This window comes from Oncorhynchus nerka, linkage group LG8 (genome assembly GCF_034236695.1).
Source record: "Oncorhynchus nerka isolate Pitt River linkage group LG8, Oner_Uvic_2.0, whole genome shotgun sequence".
Taxonomy (NCBI): domain Eukaryota; kingdom Metazoa; phylum Chordata; class Actinopteri; order Salmoniformes; family Salmonidae; genus Oncorhynchus; species Oncorhynchus nerka.
This window is the reverse complement of record NC_088403.1, coordinates 52,052,200-52,076,316: the sequence shown is the minus strand read 5'-3', so window position 1 is coordinate 52,076,316 and position 24,117 is coordinate 52,052,200. Positions and strand designations below refer to the sequence as shown.

At 43.9% G+C, this 24,117-nt stretch overlaps 1 protein-coding gene across 11 annotated transcripts in view; it reads right to left on the bottom strand.

Moving 5' to 3' along the window:
- The window catches only part of LOC115133550 (receptor-type tyrosine-protein phosphatase delta-like), a 211,448-nt gene that overhangs the window by 13,327 nt on the left and 174,004 nt on the right, over positions 1-24,117 (bottom strand). For all 11 annotated transcript variants that reach the window (XM_065021895.1, XM_065021900.1, XM_065021897.1 and 8 more), the window contains 4 exons: positions 21,607-21,730; positions 16,614-16,789; positions 12,835-12,954; positions 12,374-12,528 (listed from right to left, as the gene is read on the bottom strand). In XM_065021895.1, coding sequence (XP_064877967.1) covers positions 12,374-12,528; positions 12,835-12,954; positions 16,614-16,789; positions 21,607-21,730 — 575 coding nt within the window. The remainder of the gene's footprint in view (positions 1-12,373; positions 12,529-12,834; positions 12,955-16,613; positions 16,790-21,606; positions 21,731-24,117) is intronic.

Genomic DNA, 24,117 nt, shown 5'->3' with positions numbered 1-24,117 from the left:
TACCTATTGTGTGTAAATGTAAAATGAAATGTTCTCTGTCTGTAAACAATTCTTGGAAAAATGACTTGTGTCATGAATATTTGAGGATATTCTTGAGAAGAGATTGAATCACATCCAGGGATTAAGGAGCAGCACGGCAGGGGGAGAAAACACGGCAAGCGTGAGACATTTTCTACCCCAGCCCCAGCTGTTTCCAATCCTTCACCGCTTTTACAGTCCAGTCCCAAACCCCGGAGAGTGATGACCTGTGAGCAAGCAAGTGACAGAGTGACAGCGTCGAGCCAGAAAGATGGGGAGGTGGAGGAAGAAGAGGAGGAGGAAGGGGGGGGGGTGACATAGCCACTTGGCTCGCCTCTTCCGTTATCGCTAGAGAGAGAAAGAAAGAGAGAGTGGGGGAGAGAGAGGTAAGAGAGCAAGAGATTGAGAGGTTCTTTACGTTTGGCAGTTATAGGGGCTGGCTGGACCTGATTCTGGGCCTGTTTTCCACGTTCCCCCCAGCACTAACGACCTGTCTCTGGCTGCTCCGACAGGCGCGGCCAGCTGCTTTGGCCGTCCGTATACATCAGCGGCAGGCTAAAGTGGTTTCAGGTTTTTTTTCCAGAGTGTGGGGAACGGGGGGATTGTACACTGTTAAAAACAGCTGTAACTGGACCCAGAGTAGATGTAGCCTGGACAACAGTAAGAGCAATTACATGTTGTATTGTCACCAAATCTAGTTCGGTCATGCAAACTCTCTAGCTTATAAAGGCGTATTAAGGCGACCACAGAAAGACTACGCAATTATCTTCACATTTACAGTGTGTATCAAAATGCTGCCCTTCAACATAGCATGACTTTTAGCGTAGCAGCACTAAATACAAGAGACTGTCTGAAAGGCAAAGCAGATGCATCAGAGGCGCAGTCATAGCAACACAGGATTCTATGTATAAAGGAAAATGTGTCTATTCACCCTTTTGAAGTAAGCTTACATTGTTCTCCACAACCTCAAAAGCAGACACTGGCTGTGTTCAAAATGGCATCATATCCCCTACGGGCCCTGGTCAAAAGCAGTGCATTTCAAGCGCCATTTCAGATGCAGCCAATGACACATTTTTAACCCATCACGTGATGTCTGAGACGCGACCGCAGTCTCGCCGCTCAAAGTGCCTCAAGGAGAATATTCCATTTCACTGTGTGATGAGGCAGCAAGGTCAGACAGACAGACACAGACTTCCAACGGCCTTGCAGAAGACTAGACTTCTTTCCGTCAGACTAATGTTTACTCCTTCCTCCTCTTCATTTGAGACACCACTCTAATATGAACTTCTAACTACTGTCGGTGCTGATAGACTAGACCAGTGGTCACCAACCCTTTTCTGAGTCAAGATCACTTTGAGTCAAAATACGAGCCCGAGATCTACCATTCAGATTTTCTTTTTTACTTGACTTAAAAAAACAGAACCTACACCTCTGCAACATTAACCTATTAAAAACAGTACTTAAGCAATTAGGTTTGTTTAGTAGGTTATATGCCCAATACATTATCACCTGCATATTGTGTTGTTTGAATTGCCCTCTGTTCACACCATTAAAAAAAATCAAAAATCAAAAATTTGAGGTAGACTATATGATCACACCGGTAATAGATCAGTTTTTGTATTACTTACGAGGCACAGCAGAGTGAGAATACATTAAAATCATTTTCTTTTCATTTTTATTTTACTGGGCTGATGGTGCCTGCATCTGATGGTCAGTCTCAGCGGAGGGAAAGAGCAGCAATCTGAGGGTATGCCCTCTCAACAGCCCTCCACTCTCTCCATCCTCTGCTGAAACTGACCGAAAAGGGACACCATGTTCAAGTCGATAGTGAAACTCGAGTAGCGCCGCATTATTCCTGCCTCATGCATACTACTACTTCCGGGTTGGAGCGAGCGGTCGCATTCGCACTTCGGCCGCAGGTTGTATAACTTTTCATTACATTTCACTATAGTACAACGGTTTGATTTGTCTAATCTTAGCAATTTCTTCTTAGCTAGCTACATAGCCGTCTTTGTATCAAAGATAATTGCGTAATTATCGTATTTCGTCGTCCTAACGCAGTCTACACTGCTATCTGCCCAGCAGCTAGCCAGCTAGCCAGCTAGCTAACGTCCACCGTCTATCGAATAGCAGCACTAAAAACTATTACACTCAACTGAATGACCTGATTAGTGTAGTGTTAGCTAGCTACATAGTTGTCTTTGCTGTCTTCGTATCCAAGATAATTGTGTAGTTTAGAGTGTGTAGTCTTAGAGTGATTATCTTAATTTACCGAGGTTAGCTAGCCAGCTATTTGTTGTCCTTAACGTAGGAGACACTGCTAGCTAGCCAACAGCTAGCCAACGTCCACCGAATTGAACTTCCTCACTCAACAACCCGGTCGCATTCCGCTTCGCTCCACAGGTAGTATCACATTTTCATTTCATTTCATTACAGTACAACGGTTTGATTTGTTTGATCGTAGCTAGCTACATAGCTAGCTACATAGCCGTCTTTGTATCAAAGATAATTGTGTAGTCTAGAGCGATTTTCTAGGTTAGCTAGCCAGCTATTGTCGTTCTTTTAGCAACGTAACGTAATCAACACTGCTAGCTAGCCAGCTAGCCCCGAATAGCAGCACTGTCGAAACTATCACACCCAACGGAACGACTTGATTAGTGTAGTGTCAACAACGCAGCCACTGCCAGCTAGCCTACAAAGTCAACGACGCAGCCACTGCCAGCTAGCCTACTTCAGCAGTACTGTATCATTTTAATCATTTTAGTCAATAAGATTCTTGCTACGTAAGCTTAACTTTCTGAACATTCGAGACGTGTAGTCCACTTGTCATTCCAATCTCCTTTGCATTAGCGTAGCCTCTTCTGTAGCCTGTCAACTATGTGTCTGTCTATCCCTGTTCTCTCCTCTCTGCACAGACCATACAAACGCTCCACACCGCGTGGCCGCGGCCACCCTAATCTGGTGGTCCCAGTGCGCACGACCCACGTGGAGTTCCAGGTCTCCGGTAGCCTCTGGAACTGCCGATCTGCGACCAACAAGGCAGAGTTCATCTCAGCCTATGCCTCCCTCCAGTCCCTCGACTTCTTGGCACTGATGGAAACATGGATCACCACAGATAACACTGCAACTCCTACTGCTCTCTCTTCGTCCGCCCACGTGTTCTCGCACACCCCGAGAGCTTCTGGTCAGCGGGGTGGTGGCACCGGGATCCTCATTTCTCCCAAGTGGTCATTCTCTCTTTCTCCCCTTACCCATCTGTCTACCGCCTCCTTTGAATTCCATGCTGTCACAGTTACCAGCCCTTTCAAGCTTAACATCCTTATCATTTATCGCCCTCCAGGTTCCCTCGGAGAGTTCATCAATGAGCTTGATGCCTTGATAAGCTCCTTTCCTGAGGACGGCTCACCTCTCACAGTTCTGGGCGACTTTAACCTCCCCACGTCTACCTTTGACTCATTCCTCTCTGCCTCCTTCTTTCCACTCCTCTCCTCTTTTGACCTCACCCTCTCACCTCCCCCTACTCACAAGGCAGGCAATACGCTCGACCTCATCTTTACTAGATGCTGTTCTTCCACTAACCTCATTGCAACTCCCTCCAAGTCTCCGACCACTACCTTGTATCCTTTTCCCTCTCGCTCTCATCCAACACTTCCCACACTGCCCCTACTCGGATGGTATCGCGCCGTCCCAACCTTCGCTCTCTCTCCCCCGCTACTCTCTCCTCTTCCATCCTATCATCTCTTCCCTCTGCTCAAACCTTCTCTAACCTATCTCCTGATTCTGCCTCCTCAACCCTCCTCTCCTCCCTTTCTGCATCCTTTGACTCTCTATGTCCCCTATCCTCCAGGCCGGCTCGGTCCTCCCCTCCCGCTCCGTGGCTCGACGACTCATTGCGAGCTCACAGAACAGGGCTCCCGGGCAGCCGAGCGGAAATGGAGGAAAACTCGCCTCCCTGCGGACCTGGCATCCTTTCACTCCCTCCTCTCTACATTTTCCTCTTCTGTCTCTGCTGCTAAAGCCACTTTCTACCACTCTAAATTCCAAGCATCTGCCTCTAACCCTAGGAAGCTCTTTGCCACCTTCTTCTCCCTCCTGAATCCTCCCTCCCCCCCCCCCTCCCTCTCTGCAGATGACTTCGTCAACCATTTTGAAAAGAAGGTCGACGACATCTGATCCTCGTTTGCTAAGTCAAACGACACCGCTGGTTCTGCTCACACTGCCCTACCCTGTGCTCTGACCTCTTTCTCCCCTCTCTCTCCAGATGAAATCTCGCGTCTTGTGACGGCCGGCCGCCCAACAACCTGCCCGCTTGACCCTATCCCCTCCTCTCTTCTCCAGACCATTTCCGGAGACCTTCTCCCTTACCTCACCTCGCTCATCAACTCATCCCTGACCGCTGGCTACGTCCCTTCCGTCTTCAAGAGAGCGAGAGTTGCACCCCTTCTGAAAAAACCTACACTCGATCCCTCCGATGTCAACAACTACAGACCAGTATCCCTTCTTTCTTTTCTCTCCAAAACTCTTGAACGTGCCGTCCTTGGCCAGCTCTCCCGCTATCTCTCTCAGAATGACCTTCTTGATCCAAATCAGTCAGGTTTCAAGACTAGTCATTCAACTGAGACTGCTCTTCTCTGTATCACGGAGGCGCTCCGCACTGCTAAAGCTAACTCTCTCTCCTCTGCTCTCATCCTTCTAGACCTATCGGCTGCCTTCGATACTGTGAACCATCAGATCCTCCTCTCCACCCTCTCCGAGTTGGGCATCTCCGGCGCGGCCCACGCTTGGATTGCATCCTACCTGACAGGTCGCTCCTACCAGGTGGCGTGGCGAGAATCTGTCTCCTCACCACGCGCTCTCACCACTGGCGTCCCCCAGGGCTCTGTTCTAGGCCCTCTCCTATTCTCGCTATACACCAAGTCACTTGGCTCTGTCATAACCTCACATGGTCTCTCCTATCATTGCTATGCAGACGACACACAATTAATCTTCTCCTTTCCCCCTTCTGATGACCAGGTGGCGAATCGCATCTCTGCATGTCTGGCAGACATATCAGTGTGGATGACGGATCACCACCTCAAGCTGAACCTCTGCAAGACGGAGCTGCTCTTCCTCCCGGGGAAGGACTGCCCGTTCCATGATCTCGCCATCACGGTTGACAACTCCACTGTGTCCTCCTCCCAGAGCGCTAAGAACCTTGGCGTGAACCGTGGCCCGTTCCTGTAGGTTCATGCTCTACAATATCCGCAGAGTACGACCCTGCCTCACACAGGAAGCGGCGCAGGTCCTAATCCAGGCACTTGTCATCTCCCGTCTGGATTACTGCAACTCGCTGTTGGCTGGGCTCCCTGCCTGTGCCATTAAACCCCTACAACTCATCCAGAACGCCGCAGCCCGTCTGGTGTTCAACCTTCCCAAGTTCTCTCACGTCACCCCGCTCCTCCGCTCCCTCCACTGGCTTCCAGTTGAAGCTCGCATCCGCTACAAGACCATGGTGCTTGCCTACGGAGCTGTGAGGGGAACGGCACCTCAGTACCTCCAGGCTCTGATCAGGCCCTACACCCAAACAAGGGCACTGCGTTCATCCACCTCTGGCCTGCTCGCCTCCCTACCACTGAGGAAGTACAGTTCCCGCTCAGCCCAGTCAAAACTGTTCGCTGCTCTGGCCCCCAATGGTGGAACAGACTCCCTCACGACGCCAGGACAGCGGAGTCAATCACCACCTTCCGGAGACACCTGAAACCCCACCTCTTTAAGGAATACCTAGGATAGGATAAAGTAATCCTTCTCACCCCCCTTAAAAGATTTAGATGCACTATTGTAAAGTGGCAGTTCCACTGGATGTCATAAGGTGAACGCACCAATTTGTAAGTCGCTCTGGATAAGAGCGTCTGCTAAATGACTTAAATGTAAATGTAAATGTCATGCACAAATGCATGTTGTTTCTCCTATGAACAGTGAAAGTGAAATATTCCTCGATATTAAAAAAGACCCAAGCCGCTATTAACAACAGTGCAAGCCTATCGATACAGTTTCCTAATCATTCATTACAGCAGCAGTGCTGGTTGTAGCACCAGTAGACGTAGGAAGAAGGTGCATTTTCTGGCGTATAAAAGTGTTGAATGAAAACTGTTGACAGTACTGAGTAAGACATTTTTGTTCACCCTAGTCATGTCTTTAAACATTTTAAATCTCACAGTATCAACTTTTCTTTAACTTTCCTTTACGCATGCTACGTTACTGCAGACACAGTAACCTAAGCCATCCGATTGGCCAGCGTCAGTCCTATAGTGCACTTGATTTGCTCCCCGGGCCTACCGGAACACTTCGCCTAGCAGGCAGCTGAATCAAGTGCACCTACCATCAACAGATTGAGCCAAATAAATACAAATATGAACGCAAGGCTTTATTGTTGTTGTTTTTTTACAGAAATGTTTGGCGATCGACTAGGAATGCCTTGGAGATCGACCTGTTGGACTAGACGTGGTAGACATTCATATATAGAGTATTGTAACGAAATAGCAGGGAGTGGGTCTCGAACCCTTGACCTTCGAGCCCGAGGTCCGGCACGCTATCGACTGTGCCGCAAAAGCATGCTTGTGCGACAGGGTCGATTTCCGTGCTTATAAACCCAGGGTCGTTACAGTATGAATCAAACAACCTCCAAAGAATATGTCTGATGCATGAGAAACATTCATTCTCATTCTTAATGAAAATCAACCCAAAATCACTCATTCCTTTCATGTACAGTGTTAACCTCTTGAAGCTAGGGGGCACTATTTTTATTTTTGGAAAAATAACGTTTCCAAAGTAAACTGCCTATTTCTCAGGACCAGATGCTAGAATATGCATATAGCATAGGATAGAAAACACGCTAAAGTTTACAAAACTGTAAAAATATTGTCTGTGAGTATAACAGAACTGATATTGCAGGTGAAATCCTGAGAAAAATCAAATCAGGATGTAACTCTTATTTTGAAACCCCTGTCTTTCTATGCATCCCTATTGCCCATTGAAAGGGATATCAACCAGATTCCTTTTTCTGTGGCTTCCCTAAGGTGACTACAGCCTTTAGATGTAGTTTCAGGCCTTTATTTTGAAGAATGAGCGTAAACGTCCACATTGCGTAAGTGGTCAGTAGTTGGCTCTCAGTGTGATTTTTGCGCTAAACAGAGAGGTAGCCATTTTTCCTCCCGGTCCTAGTGAAAAGCGAACTGTCCCGGTTGATATATTACCGAATAGATATTTTAAAAACACCTTGAGGCTTGATTATAAAAAAAGTTTGCTATGTTTCTGTCGATATTATGGATATAATTTGGAATTTTTGTCTGCGTTGTCATGACTGCTATTTCCGGTGGATTCCTAGGCATAACACATCAAACTAACGGAGGTATTTGGATATAAAAAATATCGTTATGGAACAAAAGGAACATTTGCTGTCTAACTGGGAGTCTCGTGAGTGAAAACATCCGAAGCACATCAAAGGTAAACAATTAATTTGATTGCTTTTCTGATTTTCGTGACCAAGTTACCTGCCGCTAGGTGTACATAATGTTTTGTTCATATATCGATAAACTTACACAAACGCTTGTATTGTTTTCACTGTAAAGCATAATTTCAAAATCTGAGATGACAGGGTGATTAACAAAAGGCTAAGCTGTGTTTTGCTATATTTCACTTGTGAGTTCATGAATATGAATATTTTCTAGTAAGTTTATTTGACCGTTGCGCTATGCTATTTAGCGTAGTTGATGACAATTATCCCGGATCCGGGGGGTGGGTTCCAAAATTTTAAATAACACTATTTTGTGAACAAATGTTTCATTTTTGCATTATAATAAGGTTGGTAGCAATATGGAAAATCGTTGTGGAAATCTGTTGCAGCTCAAGTCGACTACAAAATCTCTCACGTCAATTGGCCGTGCGGTGCTTTCTGGGCGATTCTGGAACAAGGAGCACTCTCCTTCAATGAGTGAATGGGAGTCTATTGGGCACTAGCTCAAAACCCAACATTAGCACAAATTTCGTCAACAAGAAGTACATTTTACAAATATTTTCCAAGATGTGAGATAATTATTTAGCTATTTGTAGTTTCGTATGTCTTTGGAATCGTGACATTACATACATATGAGGAAAATTCGGCACCTTTCTTGCTATATACACTGACTTCGAAGAAAGGATTGCGTGACGATTAGCTTAGCAACCGTGTGATGCAGTATGACAAAGTGAATGCGACAGTTTGCTGGGTCGGACGTAATAAGTTCCTTCATTCATTGGATTCCTATCCCCTTTCTATAATATCTCTGGCAACGGTACCATGCAATGCACCCCTCCATTAAATTACACATTTCTCGAGGTAGGAATATCACGAACATAAGATCAATGGCTCATCCGAGAGAAGACATCCTACAAAGTTATGACATAGGCCAGTAATGAAATCTGACATGTATGATAGACCTTTTGCGATCTAAAAGTCGTATTCCCACTTCCAGTGTAGTGAGAGCAACTTTATCACGGTGCTACGTCATTCCGGCCAGATTTCTACCTGCTTGAATGCCAATAACTTAGATACACATGAAAACATGAAATGACCCAGGGAATTGATAGAACCTTTCCTTTAAGGATCTGCCCCCTTTTTAAAATTTTCGCCTAAAATGACATACCCAAACCCAAACTGCCTGTAGCTCAGGCCGTGAAGCAAGGATATGCATATTCTTGGTACCATTTGAAAGGAAACACGTTGCAGTCTGTGGAAATTTGATAGGAAAGTAGGAGGATATAACACAATAGATCTGGTAAAAGATAATACAAATTTAAAAAACAACCGTTCTTTTGTATTGTTTTTTGTACCATCGTCTTTGAAATGCAAGGGAAAGGCCATAATGTATTATTCCAGCCCAGGTGCAATTTAGATATGTGCAAAGTTTTAGACTGATCCAATGAACCATTGAATTTCTGTTCAAAATGTTGTATCAAGACTGCCCAAATGTGCCTAATTTGTTTATTAATAACTTTTCATGTTCAAAACGGTGCCCTGTCCTCAAACAATAGCATGGTATTATTTCACTGTATTAGCTACTGTAAATTTGACAGTGCAGTTAGATGAACAAGAATTTAAGCTTTCTGCCAATATCAGATATGTCTATGTCCTGGGAAACCCAGAATTAAACATGTGGTGCTTATTGTGTCGGAAAGAGCTGCAGAAAGGGCCGGCGAATCTGTTCTGACCTCTCCCTGTGAGCCCATAATGCCTCAACGGCCTCAGTTCCAATAGGAGCACAACAGTCCTCGAACATATGGGTTACCAAGAACAGCATGAAACTGTTGAGACACAGAACCCCCCACACACACACACGAAACAATGACTTCACCTTATGAGAGGGAGAAAGAGAGAGAGAGACAGAAACACAGACATAGAGGAGAGAGAGAAAAGAGGTAGGCCAAGAGAGAGAAGGGAAGAGAGAGAGAAGGGAAGAGAGAGAGAGAAGGGAAGAGAGAGACAGAAGGGAACCGAGAGCGAGAAAGAGAAAGGAAGAGAGAGAGAGAGAGAGAGAGAGTTAGAAAGGAAGAGAAAGAGAGAGAAGGGAAGAGAGAGAGAGTGAGAGTTAGGGGAAGAGAGAGACAGAGAGAAAGAGAGAGAGGGAAGGGAAGAGCGAGAGAGAGAGAGAGAGAGAGAGAGAGAAAAGGGAAGAGACAGAGAGAGAGAGAGAGTGAAGGGAAGAGCGAGAGAGAGAGAGAAGGGAAAAGAAGGAAAGAGAGAAGGGAAAGAAAAGGAAAGTGAGAGAAGGGAAGAGAGAGAGAAGGGAAGACAGAGTTCTTCAGTGGGAACACATGGATGTACTTTTAATAATATCCTTCTTCGCTGCTCCTTGGGGGGAATGTTCTGCACCAACATTAAGCATTCTGTTGAAATATAAGGACAGGTTACTCTGATCCTGTGTTGTAGGACATTTCAATTTTTCGGACACTTTATTTAAGGTTGGCAACAGGACTTGCGATGTTATCGAACAAATACCTAATTAAAGTTACTCTCTAACAACCTTCAGACTGTAAACTGAGCAACCTCACATTAGTCAATCATTTGACTAAAGAACTTGGCCATGAAGTGAACTTTTAACACACTGTGATGGCAATGGGTATATCATACAGTGGAAAGTCCTACAACATCAAATTGAATAAATTGTAATACAATGATAATCCAACGGAATTATTTTGTCTCTTTATCACTCATTATCAAAAACAAATTCAACTCAAACCCCTAATGCTCCTAATTGCCATACACTAACAGTGATGTCTTCAACAAAAGGCGGCCATTTTCAATTAATAAAAGACGCAAAGCACAAGCCAATGTTAAAAACAGGACGCCAACCACTTAAGCTCATCTCATTGTCTACGATGTCACGTTTTCACAAGGCAAGTCCCGTTGCAGCCTGGGTAAATTGGCCTCTCTTTCTTGGGCGTGACGACAAAGCAACTAAATCGATTGCAGGTCTTGAGACACGGCCCACGTTGGTCAGGCTTTAATTCTGCTCCTCCCACTCCAAAAGGCCATTATAGATGAAACGATTGTTTGTGTGTTGTGTGTGTTTGTCAAATGAATTCTGTTCCTTCGACTCTAGGGGTCATTGCAGATCAAATGATTGTACGTGTGTTTTGTGTGTCGATGCATGTTTGAGAGAAAGTCTGGAAGGAAAATATTTTAAACAAACCATGAAAAGAAATGACACTCATGGTACACGTGTTTGTGTTGTGTGAAAACTATACATGTTTCTATGGGATTGGGTCACACCCACACCACACTGACTATGACTCTCTCTTTGGTCAGTCTGAGTCTGTTGCAATACTGACTTCTCACAGGGAGAATGGTAAAAGGCCTGTTTTTTGCTAGCAATAGCCTGACCAGATAATTTACTAAAAGCTCAGAGGTCTGTACAATGCAGTTAATTATACGCCACAAAACAATCAACTGCTTTTGTTTAGACTTGCAAATGGTTTGTGCCGCCATCAACATCCTAGCAAGATAGAGGACATGATGGCCATCTCACAAATTCTATACGCTCCCGAGTGGCGCAGTGGTCTAAGGGACTGCATCTCAGTGTTTAAGGCGTCACTACAGCCACACTGGTTTGATTCCAGGCTGTATCACAACCGTCTGTGATTGGGAGTCCCATAGGGCGGCGCACAATTGGCCCAGCGTCGTCCGGGTTTGGCCGGTGTAGGCCGTCATTGTAAATAAGAATTTGTTCTTAACTGACTTGCCTAGTTAAATAAAAGGTTAAAATATTTATATATCCTAAAATATAAGGGTGTGTGTTCCAATAATATCTATTTTATTTTGAAGTGTGTACTCGTTTACAACTTCACACAAATGTAAAAGCAGTGGATTGGTGGCTAGTGGGAGGTATTTTTTAAATTAGGGGGGTGAAATCATATTTTCAAAATGGTGGTCTGACAAAGCATTGGGGGATCTGGGATTGTGCGAGACACTTCGATAGGGATTTGAAGCTCTGCACTCTTTATCTGATGCAGTGGCAAGGAATTCAAAAACCCATCTGCAGACAAATTTTCCCGACGTAAATTTGTATCTTCGCGCGCGCTCTATTTCAGTTCCATTTCCTATGTCCTCCTCTCTCTGCCTTTATTTATCTCTTGGTCTGTCTCTCTCTCTCTCTCTCTCTCACCCTGACACGCACACGCATTCACACACACTGCAGAGCCTCCTTCAGTATAAATCCCCAGTCTGAGGAGATGCAGACGGCTGCATTCCCGACTCTCTTTTTTGTCTGGAGTTTGGTCCTCCTTCTCATTCGGGGTGTGAAATAAGTCCTTTAGTGTTTTGTAATAACCCCAGGGATAAGCTGGATGCTCGTGGACCTCTGATGTCGGCATGTTAGTGTGGGGAGGACGTGTGTGTGTGTGTGTGTGTGTGTGTGTGTGTGTGTGTGTGTGTGTGTGTGTGTGTGTGTGTGTGTGTGTGTGTGTGTGTGTGTGTGTGTGTCGAGAAGGGATGTTTAAGTTTCGCCAAGGGCACTGACATCGGTAATTCTTACTCTGTTGTAGTAAATACCTTTAAATCAAGAAGAAAAAATAAACATTGGGTAAAGCTAGAAGGAGGACTCCCTCTGGCTCTCAGTCAGTGATATGCAGCTCATGTCATCTATTCCTGTCATTCCTCCTAACCTCCTCCTCTTTTTTTGCTCTCTCTTCCTGGTCTCTTTCTCTCTCCCTCTGTGTCTTTATCTACACCTGTGATTCAGTGAACAGCGCTTGAATGACGAGTAACCTTGTCTGAGACCAGAAGTCCTTAGCTCAGCAGGCTAACATAGCATATGATAGGAAAATCAGGAGCCTTGCTTACCTGCAGTGTACCACCATGGGCCCTGCGTCTGGGGGGTTACAGGCTTTGACCCGTCTGAGGAAGGCCAGGAACGGAGTGGGGTGCTCGGGTACCCCGTGGTCCGGCCAGGCCGTGAACTGGAACTGCCTCACCTCTCTTTTCTCACTGGAGCCATTCTGATAGACAGAGGAAAAGTCTGTCAATAATACTTCAATGCCTTTAGTGGATAGGAGGTGTGGTCCAGTTTAAAAAAAGAAGATCTTTATAACATTTCAAAGGCGCTGCATCAATGATGCCAGGGGAGTAAAGCTTACTGGCCCGTGGCTATGGTTCTCAGTTTAACTCAGTTTAATAGACTTTACTCTTGGAAAGTGTTGGACTGTGTTAGTTCTCTGAGTTCTTGGTACAGACCGGATTTTGGTGTCTGACTTCCAGGTGAAATAAAGATAACGGTTAAATGAATAATAAGAAATAAAACGTACTTTATAAAGTGCAAATGTCCTGACGCAGTATGTGGCCAGCTCCACCGTGTCCAAAAGTGTCACCTGGATGAGGCCGTAGGTCTCCGTCCCTCTAGTGGGCCAGTACTGGTCACATTTCACCTGAAATTGAGAGAAAATAAGTGGTTTGGTCAAACCTTCGAACAACTCTGTCTCTAGCCAGGTTCCAACAAATAGAGGCATGACGCAACTACTTTGTTTGAAGTATGTCAAATAAACTATATCTTCTATATTTTCAGTGTACAAAAAGTTAAACTTAGAGAGTCTGTGCCCACATCCCTAACAACAGTATGACAAACTTCTGATCTGATGTGATCTGATCCTCAATGCTCCATTTCTGTCCTCTAACTCTCTGAACGACTGTCTTGAGATAGAACTATACGGACCCTAATAGACGTAACTGACGCATGATCATCCAGCTTCATGAAGGAAAGTCGAGGCGAGGCAAAGAGAGCGGAGCGAGGCTGCCGAGTCTTTCCTACGCTGCCGTGCTGACTTGTGTGATTTCACAATGGAGGAGAACAGGCCCAGCTAAGACGTTCCACTCAAGCCCGACTGTGCTATTTATTAGCCTGACAGGTTCTATAATCACAATCTTAAATGCAGTTTTCCAATCACATTACAGGCAAACGTTTATTATGGTTATAGCATTTTTGTTGTCTAGCATACAGGCAATAAAACACAACCTCCATTACAGTATTGTCGTTTCGCTGCAAAAGGGAAGCGTGGTGAACTCAAAAGAGTCTTCATGCAAATGCCTTACCTCATACACTATACTACCCTCATCTTACATACAGTGGAAGGTAATATACTGCTGCTGAAACTCAACTGAGAATAGATTCTTCTTATTATCAGTGTATAATCAACAGAATGTGTGTGCAGTAAGTGTGGTGCAGTAAGGCTACACAATTTCAATAATCTAAAGATGATTCAAATATATATATATATATATATATATATTTGAATCATCTTTAGATTATTGAAATTGTGTAGCTTTTAGGATACTTTAGGAAAGTATTTGGAATGATAACAACCAAGTAAAACATTCACTACATGACCAAAAGTATGTGGACACCTACCCGTCGAACATTTCATTCCAAAATCATTGGCATTAATATGGGGTTCGTCCCCCCTTTTCTGCTATAACAGCCTCCACTCTTCTAAGAAGGCTTTCCACTAGATGTTGGAACATTTCTGCGGGGACTTGCTTCCATTCACCCACAAGACCATTAGTGAGGTTGGGGACTGATGGGCGATTAGGCCTGTCATTGTATGCTGTATTGTTAAGATTTCCCTTCACTGGAACTGAGGGGACTAGCCTGAACCATAAAAAACAGCCCCAGACAATTATTCCTCATCCACCAAACTTTACAGTTGGCACTATGCATAGGGCAGGTAGTGTTCTCCTGACATCTGCCAAACCCAGATTATTCCCGCCGGACTGCCAGATGGTGAAGTGCGATTCATCACTCCAGAGAACGCGTTTCCACTGCTCCAGACTCCAATAGCGGCGAGCTTTACACCACTCCAGACGATGCTTGGCATTGCGCATGGTGATCTTAGGCTTGTGTGTGGCTGCTCAGCCATGGAAACCCATTTCATGAAGCTCCTGATGAACAGTTCTTGTGCTTACGTTGCTTCCAGAGGCAGTTTGGAACTCGGTAGTGAGTGTTGCAACTGAGGACAACACTTGGCGGTTGCATTCTGTCAGCTTGTGTGGCCTACCACTTTGCGGCTGAGCCGTTGTTGCTCCTAGACGTTTCCACTTCACAATAACAGCACTTACAGTTGACTGGGTCCGCTCTAGCAGGGGACAAATTTACAAACGGACTTGTTGGAAAGGTGGCATCCTATGACAGTGCCACTTGAAAGTCACTGAACTTTTCAGTAAGACCATTCTACTGCCAATGCTTGTCTATGGAGATTGCATGGCTGTGTGATTCATTTTATACACCTGTCAGCAATGGGTGTGGCTGAAATAGACAAATCCACTCATTTGAAGGGCTGTCCACATACTTTTGTATATGTAGTGTATGAGAGCATCTGCTTCGAGTCAATGTCCATCCTTGGGATACGAGCAATATACCGAGAGGGCTTCAGATGTTTCGAGCCAATCATCCAAAGGATGTTAGCTACACAATGAAGCTTATTAAATCATCAAAATGCTGTCAAACAAGCTGCTAAAGCTTGACAGAGTTCTATAAGGCAGCTTTTGTATGTATTCACAACAGAACTAGAACCAGACATCAAAACATGCACTCGGGTCTACAATATAGGCTAGCGAATAGTGAAAGCAATCCACTCACAACATCTATTCATTGAGTTCTACCAGGTAATACAGTGACATGTCATGTAGAATACATTGAATTGTTCTCCTCTTGAGAGACCAAGGTCTCTTGGGAGACCATTTAAACAAGTTAATACAGATCTTTAGAGAAGGAATTGTGTGTAAGTAGCGACCTTGCAACTTGTGGAGACCATGCAGTCTTTGTTTCTTTGTGATTTCAAACATACATAAGAGACCTTGCAGTGTCAGACACAAGTGTGTCTTTTCACCTTGAAAGAGTGAAAAAGTGCTGTGTGCTTGGTTGTTGTGCCGAGTGACTGACATTTTAGCATTAGCGACATATTCCGCTATAGCTTAAAGGGGCAATCTGCCGTTCAAACCTTCATTACAGTATTGTCGTTTAGCAGTTCAGACAATAACTAAGCGGTCACCCCACAACTATTTTGGTAAATACCTGAGGGATGGGGCTGTAACCACACATGTAACCACTCTCAAATTCACAGAGAGAGCACTGACCATCCATAAAAAAAATTATAGTTTTAACCATGTTTTTTTAGGCTCTACAGTGTTTGTTTACAATTACATTGTTTACAAAGGAAGGAGCAAAACCAGCTCATATTTGGTGTTCTGACGGGGTAGAACTATTGAGCTAAGCTTATGAGGCATGTATTTGTTAAATTCTTCAACAATCAACGGGTATGTATTATTCGTTTCAAAGTTGAAAAAAAAAATGGATGTAGCAACGGCAGATTGTCCCTTTAAAGCAGTGCTGCTGGCTAGCCTAGTGGCCATGCGACTAACTACACTAACGGTTTAGCAGCACTAATACTAAAAAAGACAAGTGGAAAACTCATGTTGTGGCAAATAAAGGAGTGAGTGACATCCATTGGCATCAGAATAGAAATATGAGGGAATCTGAAGGGACATGACACAAAATACACAAAGAAATAGGAACACAGAATGAAAGGAAGAATGGGCAGGCCAAAGAAAATGTTAAGGCAGGGAATTTGCATCACAGAAGAAAATGGAGGAGCCATGAGGAGTCATGAGTTAAGGTATAATGTTGCCGTTTGAATAAAGCTTGGAAGTAAGCTAATGGAAAACAGGCACATTGAATTGTACCTATTTTGCATCTGACAGGTATATCTGGAATCTCTAATTACATGCTTTACAGACCATGTACTGATATTCAAATGTAGATGCTTGAGGTAGAACATATAACAATGGTATAGTTACACATTTCAGTGCCTGACTTTTTCTTGTTTACAAATCCAATAATATGACACGTGTCCCATATATGGACATTCAGAGAATTACTAAATGTTGTTTCTTCGACTATGACTAATGTCAGGGTTGAATAACGTGGATCTGTGCAATAGACCTAGACCTCTGCTAAAGACACATTCTACTCAGAGCATGATAATCAAATGAACAATAATGGATCCCATAGGGCTGATCCCAGATCTGTGCTTACCCTCGATCTCTCCTCCAGCTTGGTCATCATGACGATGTTGGCACTCCGCTGTTCCCAGATCATCCTCCAGAAGTCGCCAAACGTCTCAGGCAGTGAGCCCTGCGTGGCGATGTACGCATTCTGCTTCCTGTAGCCGTCAATGTAGTTGGAGTTAATGTAATCACTTCCAGGGATACCTTGGAAAGAGGAGGGAAAGGGATTAGAATGGTTGATGATGATGATGATGTGTGTGTGTGTGTGTGTGTGTGTGTGTGTGTGTGTGTGTGTGTGTGTGTGTGTGTGTGTGTCTGTGTGTGTGTGTGTGTGTGTGGTCTGTGTGTGGAGAGTGATTAACCTTGGTTGTACGACACACAGGGAAAAACGCAATGAGTGACACAAAACAGTGGCTTTAGCTTCAGAGGGATCAATAATGTTAGTCCATCCACTAGCAGGTACTGTGAAAGGTGAAGTCCCACTATGGTAGTGCTTACAGGTTTAGACCCCTGCTCGTCCGACTCAATACCTTCAGTTGTTTTGACAATAAACAACACTTAATCCTGACTGAGTTATTTCAAACAAAAAAGGACACAACTCCAGGGTTAGTTTTCTTACTCAGGCACTACCCAGGCAAACAGTCTATACTGTGTTTTTCGTTTAAGCTTTGCCATTGTGTGCCTTTTGTGTCATCTATCAACACAAAATGGCGGTCTACTTGTTGAATCACTGTGTCAATTGTTATCTTACTCTTGAATGTAACGATGATTCCAAAAAGAGCATTTCCGCTATCTACCGTGAACTTGAGAGATAGAGTTTGGCTTTGAAAAACGCCTTCTCCCCACCTCTCTCCTCAACCTCACAGAGAGAAAAACAAACAACAAAACCTCCTACTCTCCTCTTTTTTCACCGCTTGCTAAATGAAAGCGCCGTGGTCTTTTCCAATCCGGGAAGAGGAGAAGACGGAGCTGACAGTTAGTCAATGCTTCGGGACTGGCAGTTGAGGGCCCGGTGCACACATGGACGACGAAGATAAGTCTCATCTGCATGGGCGCCACGTTTCCACAGTCAACCCACCCACGCTCCAGCTCTCCTCCCTTCCCCTTTTCTCCCAGGTAACGTATTTAGTACAACCAAAAAAAAAAAAGAAAGAATGTGAGCTCATTCAAACCCCAACATTTCTTACTCTTCTTTTCCTCCCTTCCTTTTCCCTCCTAAACCCTTTAGTACAGCCGTTGCCTGGCTGTATAGTTCCATGATGGACAAGGGATAAAGACGATTAAGGCCCCAGCTTTCAAACTGGAAGGGAAAAAGAGACACTATCATGATTTAATGAAAACAAGAGTGTCTGGATGCATATTTGCTAAATGGTTTCTCGGAAGACAGCTGAAGTGTCACTCATGATTTGTGGAGAACGCAACCATCTGCTTGCAACACTTTCAATATCGTTATCAAGACAGAAACACAACTAATAATATGGCGCAGATATTAAAACTTGGCAAATGATCGAAGAATCACATACAAAATTGGCAGCTTGTCTTAAAACTGTCTGAAAGTGCCATGTGTGTTAGGAATTTTATTGGCTTTCCATTTATTTTGGTATTAATCCACACTGAAGTAACTTTTGGAAAAAGTTATCTTTCAGAGTACTAGGTTGGCCTGTAACCCCAGGCAAGAGGTCATGAGTCCATAAATGATGTGAGCTAGACCTTTAAAAAGGTTAACATTCACAACGCTGCAGGGCCAGACGGATTACCAGGATGTATACTCAGAGCATGAACTGACCAGCTGGCAAGTGTTTTCACTGACATTTTCAACCTCCCTGACCCAGTCTGTAATACCTACATATTTCAAGCAGACCACCATAGTCCCTGTGCCCAAAAATTACTCCTAAGTGGTACAGTGGTCTAAGGCACTGCATCTCAGTGCAAGAGGTGTCACTGCAGTATCTGGTTTGAATCCAGGCTGCATCACATCTGGCCACATCTGGCCGTACCATAGGGCGACACACAATTGGCCCAGCATCGTCCGGGTTTGGCCGGGATAGGTCAGCATTGTAAATAAGAATTTGTTCTTAACTGACTTGTCTAGTTAAATAAAGGTTAAATTAAATAAAAAAAGAATAAAAAAAGCCAAGGTAACCTGTCTAAATGAGTATCACCTGTAGCACTCACATCTGTAGCCATGAAATGCTTTGAAAGGCTGGCCATGGCTCACATCAACCTCATCTTCATCACAGACATCCTGGACTCACTCCAACAGATCCACAGATTACGCGATCTCTAATGCACTCCAGACTGCCCTTTCCCACTTGGACAAAAGGAACACGTTCGTGAGAATGCTGTTCACTGACTACAGCTCAGCGTTCAACATCATTGCGCCATCCAAGCTCACCACTAAGCTAAGGATCCTGGGATTAAACACATCCCTCTGCAACTGGATCCTGGACTTCCTGAAGGGTTGCCCCATGGTGGTGAAGCTAGGCAACAACACATCTGCCATGCTGACCCTCAACACAGGGGCCCCTTAGGGGTGCGTGCATAGTCCCCTGCTGTACTCCCTGTTTACCCAAGACTGTGTGGCTGCGCATGTCTCTCACCTCATCATTAAGTTTGCAGGCGACATGACGGTGGTAGGAATGATCACCGACGACGATGAGACTGTCTACAGGGAGGTCAGAGATTTGGCAGTGTGGTGCCAGGATATAAACCTACGGTACATCACTGGGGGCCGAGCTCACTTCCATCCAGGACCTCTATACCAGGCGGAGTCAGAGGAAGGCCCTAAAAATGGGTAAAGACTCCAGCCACCCAAGTCACCAGCAAGCGGTCAGCGATTCACCAAGTCTGGAACCAACAGGACCCTGAACAGCTTCTACACTCAAGCTATAAACCACTTCGACCCTCAAGATGAACAGCTTCTACCCTCAAGTTAGGAAAGAAAAGGCTGGCTTTTTCAAAAATAAATTTGCATCCTGTAGCTCTAACTCCAAAAGATTCTGGGACACTGGAAAGTCCATGGAGAATAAGAGCACCTCCTCCCAGCTGCCCACTGCACTGAGACTGGTCAACAGTAAGTTAAATAGTTAACCAATAGCTACCTGGAATATCTGCGTTGACCCTTTTTGAACTAATCTCCTTTGACTCATCACATACGCTGCTGTTACTGTTTATTATCTATCCCGTTGCCTAGTCACTTTATCCGTATGTATATCTACCACATTTACCTTGTACCCCTGCACATCGACTAGGTACTGGTACACATGTATATAAGTTATCGTTACTCATTGTGTATTTATTCCTCATGTTATTATAAAATAATAGAAATATACACTATTTCTAATTTCTTTCTCTCTGCATTGTTAGAAAAGGCTAGTAAGTAAGCATTTCACTGTTGGTCTACACGTGTTATTTACGAAGCATGTGACAAATAACATTTGATGAGTTTGCTTCTCTCTGCTGCTACATCATCAACCTGCCTTCACAATTTCAACAATTGGAGAATAACCGCTATACCTGGGCTTTAAAAGCTCCTTGATCAAGCAACGGAAAACCGTGATTATGTTGTGATTTCCCACTTTTGGCTGCACTGACCTTTTGAGATAGGGCTGGCCAGTGACTCAAGTCGGTCCACTTTGAACTGCGTCTCAACAGAGTTAAGAATAGAGTCCAGGGACAGCTTTGAAGCAGAGTACAGTGGAAAACTGACTATACAGATGTCTGCTTACATAATGTGTATTCATCTGGTGAGGAATGTCAAAATGAAAGGAGACATTTTGATGGATGGTTTGGAGTTCAAAGTGGGAGGAAGACACAAAGGTTGGCTAACTAAATGAAAGTCCTGTGGAAGCGTACAAATGACTTAATGAAGTGGTACTCGTGTCTTACAGCACACAACAACAATATGATGTGGACATGATTAATGACTATGATAAGTCAACAGATGATGCTGAACATGTGTTGGGACTGTTTATGACATCTGTTATAACATTATCATGACATTGTTATGTGGGCCTGTAAGGACCGAGGGGTCAAGTTAAGTGTCACCCAATTCCCCTCTAGCATAGCCAATGCTAATAGTCTACCATACACTTTACCACACATCAGGGGATTACAAAAGCAGCTGAGGAAAACTTCCTCCATTCCAATCTCGACAGTCAGTCGCTTGCTTGGTGATCTACTTATACAGACAAGTCCCTCGCGCCAAAATAACTCAATCAAAGTAAACAAAGAAGTCCTGGTTGCCAAAGGCTTTGTTCTGAGCTCCGAGGGGGAAGTCCCACAAGCCTGTCTGGCGGAGTAGCGGTTTCCTCCCTCACAAAGGCTTCGATGTGGGCTTACAGATGTGTGTTTATGCCTAGTTAATGGGATCCATCAACACTCTCAGCTGCATGGGCTTTCTGGGAGACTGCAAAGAGACTTTATCTGGTTTCTTCCCATTAGCATCCACTTACTGGGAGAGCAGAAGTCTGTTAATGTTTCTTTTTTATCATATTTTTTTTGTCTATGGGAAAAATGTAATGGAAATGGTTAGGTATGTGTGTGTGTGTGTGTGTGTGTGTGTGTGTGTGTGTGTGTGTGTGTGTGTGTGTGTGTGTGTGTGTGTGTGTGTGTGTGTGTGTGTGAGTGAAGAGAGATGGATTAACTAGCTCTTCAAAAGAAATCACTGTTAGCTGAAACAAACTGCCGATAGAAATATATCATGCAGATATGCCTGAAAGAGTTCAGTTGAGGTCCTTTACAGGTTGAATAAAACATCATGGCTGATAGTCTGAAGACACTTGGGGAAGTGGAGGAAAAGCTTTGAGAGGGAAACCCCCCCCACTGATGATAACATACAATATTTATTAAGTAAATCCTCATATAGGAATGTTATTGAAATCTTAAATTGACCTGCAAAACGAGAGCAGTGTGTATATGATTTCATAGATAGCATAACTCAATGTATGCTAATACTCATAGGGGACAGAAGACAGTGGTGTGGAAGTGGACTTACAGTCATTTCAAGCCAAGCTGCTTACCGTCAATAGCTGATAGCAGGACTCTGGAGTGGTCGTATGCTATCACGTTAGCATATCTGTTCTTTGGTTTGTTGACTTCCAGGTTGGAGTGTTCCCACGTGAACTGCTGCCCGGGGTCGATGGACTGTAAGTAGAGAGATATTTTATTCATGACTTTCCTTTATAACTTATCACTTGTGCTCACGACCACCATTTAGCTCCATCTCCCAGAGCAGTACTACAGATTCAAACTAGGATCAATAATAATCATTCAGAGGATTAGCAAAAAAAAACATTTTATAGTACTGTGAAGATTCACCAGACACATTTAAAGGGATAGTTCACCCAAATTACAACATTTCATATTGGTTTCCTTGCCCTGTAAGTAGCAGATGGACAAGGTATGACAGCAATCCATACTTGGGTTTGGTTTACCTGGCCACTGTCTCCAAATATATATTGTTTTGCATTTGTGGCACAAAACCAATGCAAGTCAATATCCCGAATATTGGTCATTTTTGTAATTTGGGTGAACTATGACTTCAAGCTTGACGGTATTTACACTCTTCAGGATTATCAGCTTGAAACTCTAGGCCCGCGTTCCACTGCCTTAACTGTAATTTTCCAAAGCGTCCAGGGTTATTTTGGCATGTAGCATGACAGACATTTTGAGTAAGTGACAAGCCCTGGTAAGTGTAGCCGTCCCAAAGCTGGCTGGTGCATTCTAACGCCATCATTCCATATTATGCGTCCCTACATATCCAGTGACGCATGCTCACATGCATCCTGTACACTGGTTCTGAAATGGAGAAGAGGAGGGATAAACTGTACCATAAATACACTGTACAGTTTTGCTTTCCCTGCCGCCGTGTCAGTGTATTTGGCCTCATCATCTAGCACAGGGTTTTGGTTTTTGCCCTATAGCACTATATTCTAATAACCAACTCATCATCACGCTTTGAAATATTTGAATCATCAGGGAAAAAAACAAAACGTGCACCCAGGGGGGACTCCAGGAGCGAGTCTGGGAAACCCTAGTCTAGCTGACAAGCAGTGGGTATACAAATACAGTACAGTATATAAAGCAACGATGCTAGATACAAATCCTACTCATACAAAGTAACAACGGAAATATATAACTTTAACTTAAAGCTAAGTGTACAGGAAGATTATTCAACTCTTCAACTATAGATCAAATCGTACCTAACCTGAGCATGTGCGACCTTAATGAAGTTGAGTTCAATCGCATGACATTCTCAATTACTCTTTAAAGAAATGGGTGCTTTCACTTGCTAAAGTGAATGGCACAATTAAAACATACGAATACATTCATAATGGGGTACAGCTATTTAGTGTGAAATCAGATGAAGGTCATGGTTTTAACTGAGCCTCCTTTTTGTCAGTCTAAACTGAAGGATGGTTGGCGCTGTGTCCAAATGGCACACTATTCCTTATATAGTACACTACTATTGATTAGAGCCCTATGGGTCCTAAGGGGTATATAGTAGGGCACTATAAAAGGGAATAGGGTGCCATTTGGGATGCTCACTTGGAATGATCAAAGGTCAAATAAGGGGTGCTTATATGTGTCCTGTTTCACTGCATGTACATGTGGGTTACCTGTACGAGAGTGAGATTAGAAATGGAAATGTTTGTTGCATTTCCCACTCCCCCCTGAGACACCCTCGGAGAGCAGGATCACGGCCAGGGATCAGACATTATTGACGGATTAGCCATCATTGACGAAAGATGATCAATTTAGAGTTGAACGTTATTCACAACAACAACAAACATTTAGCTTATTCAGAATTGTGAGGAAAAAGCATACTTCACAATATTATAGCATTGATCGACCTCAAGTTATTTACTTTTGTAACAAAATGTATTCCTACTCTTCACTGTCTTTTGAAAATAGAATTTTGATAGGCATCTGCCCTGCCTGCAAGCAATGTTTGGGTTGACAAATTTCTAATTACAGTTGGCAGAGAAGCATACAATGGCTGAACATTGGTCTCAAAAGCCCGGAGAGAGAGTACGGTCTTCACGGCATGAAGGAAGAGGAAAAAACATGGCGGAATGTGTTGACTTTCAAATATGCTTTTAGTCAAAGGTCATTCTCTCTCTCTATTGGCTAGGATACGATAAGAGTCCACTATTTCTAGATGAGGTTTTCCAAAAAGGCCATGTTTTCTCTCGACCATCCTTGGTCCATCTATCGGGTTAGTGTTTACGGTACACAGAAGAGCCGTACAGTTGAGTACAACCAAAAGAATCAGCAATCTAATCCTTTTATAGCTCTGTAAAGCCTGGATTGAAAACGATCCCTCAGCGTAAATAAATGGGCTATAAAATGTAATACCACTAGCCATTTGGGAGAAAACACCATGTTGTGAAAGATAGTGTTCCATTTCACATGTCAGAGGAAATATTGGGCTGTGTTCTTTAACGATCTGAGTCTCTAACTTTTAATGTTTCCAGTAAAGGAGTTATGAGCTGGATTATGCTTACTACTAGGAATAAAGGGTATTAGAA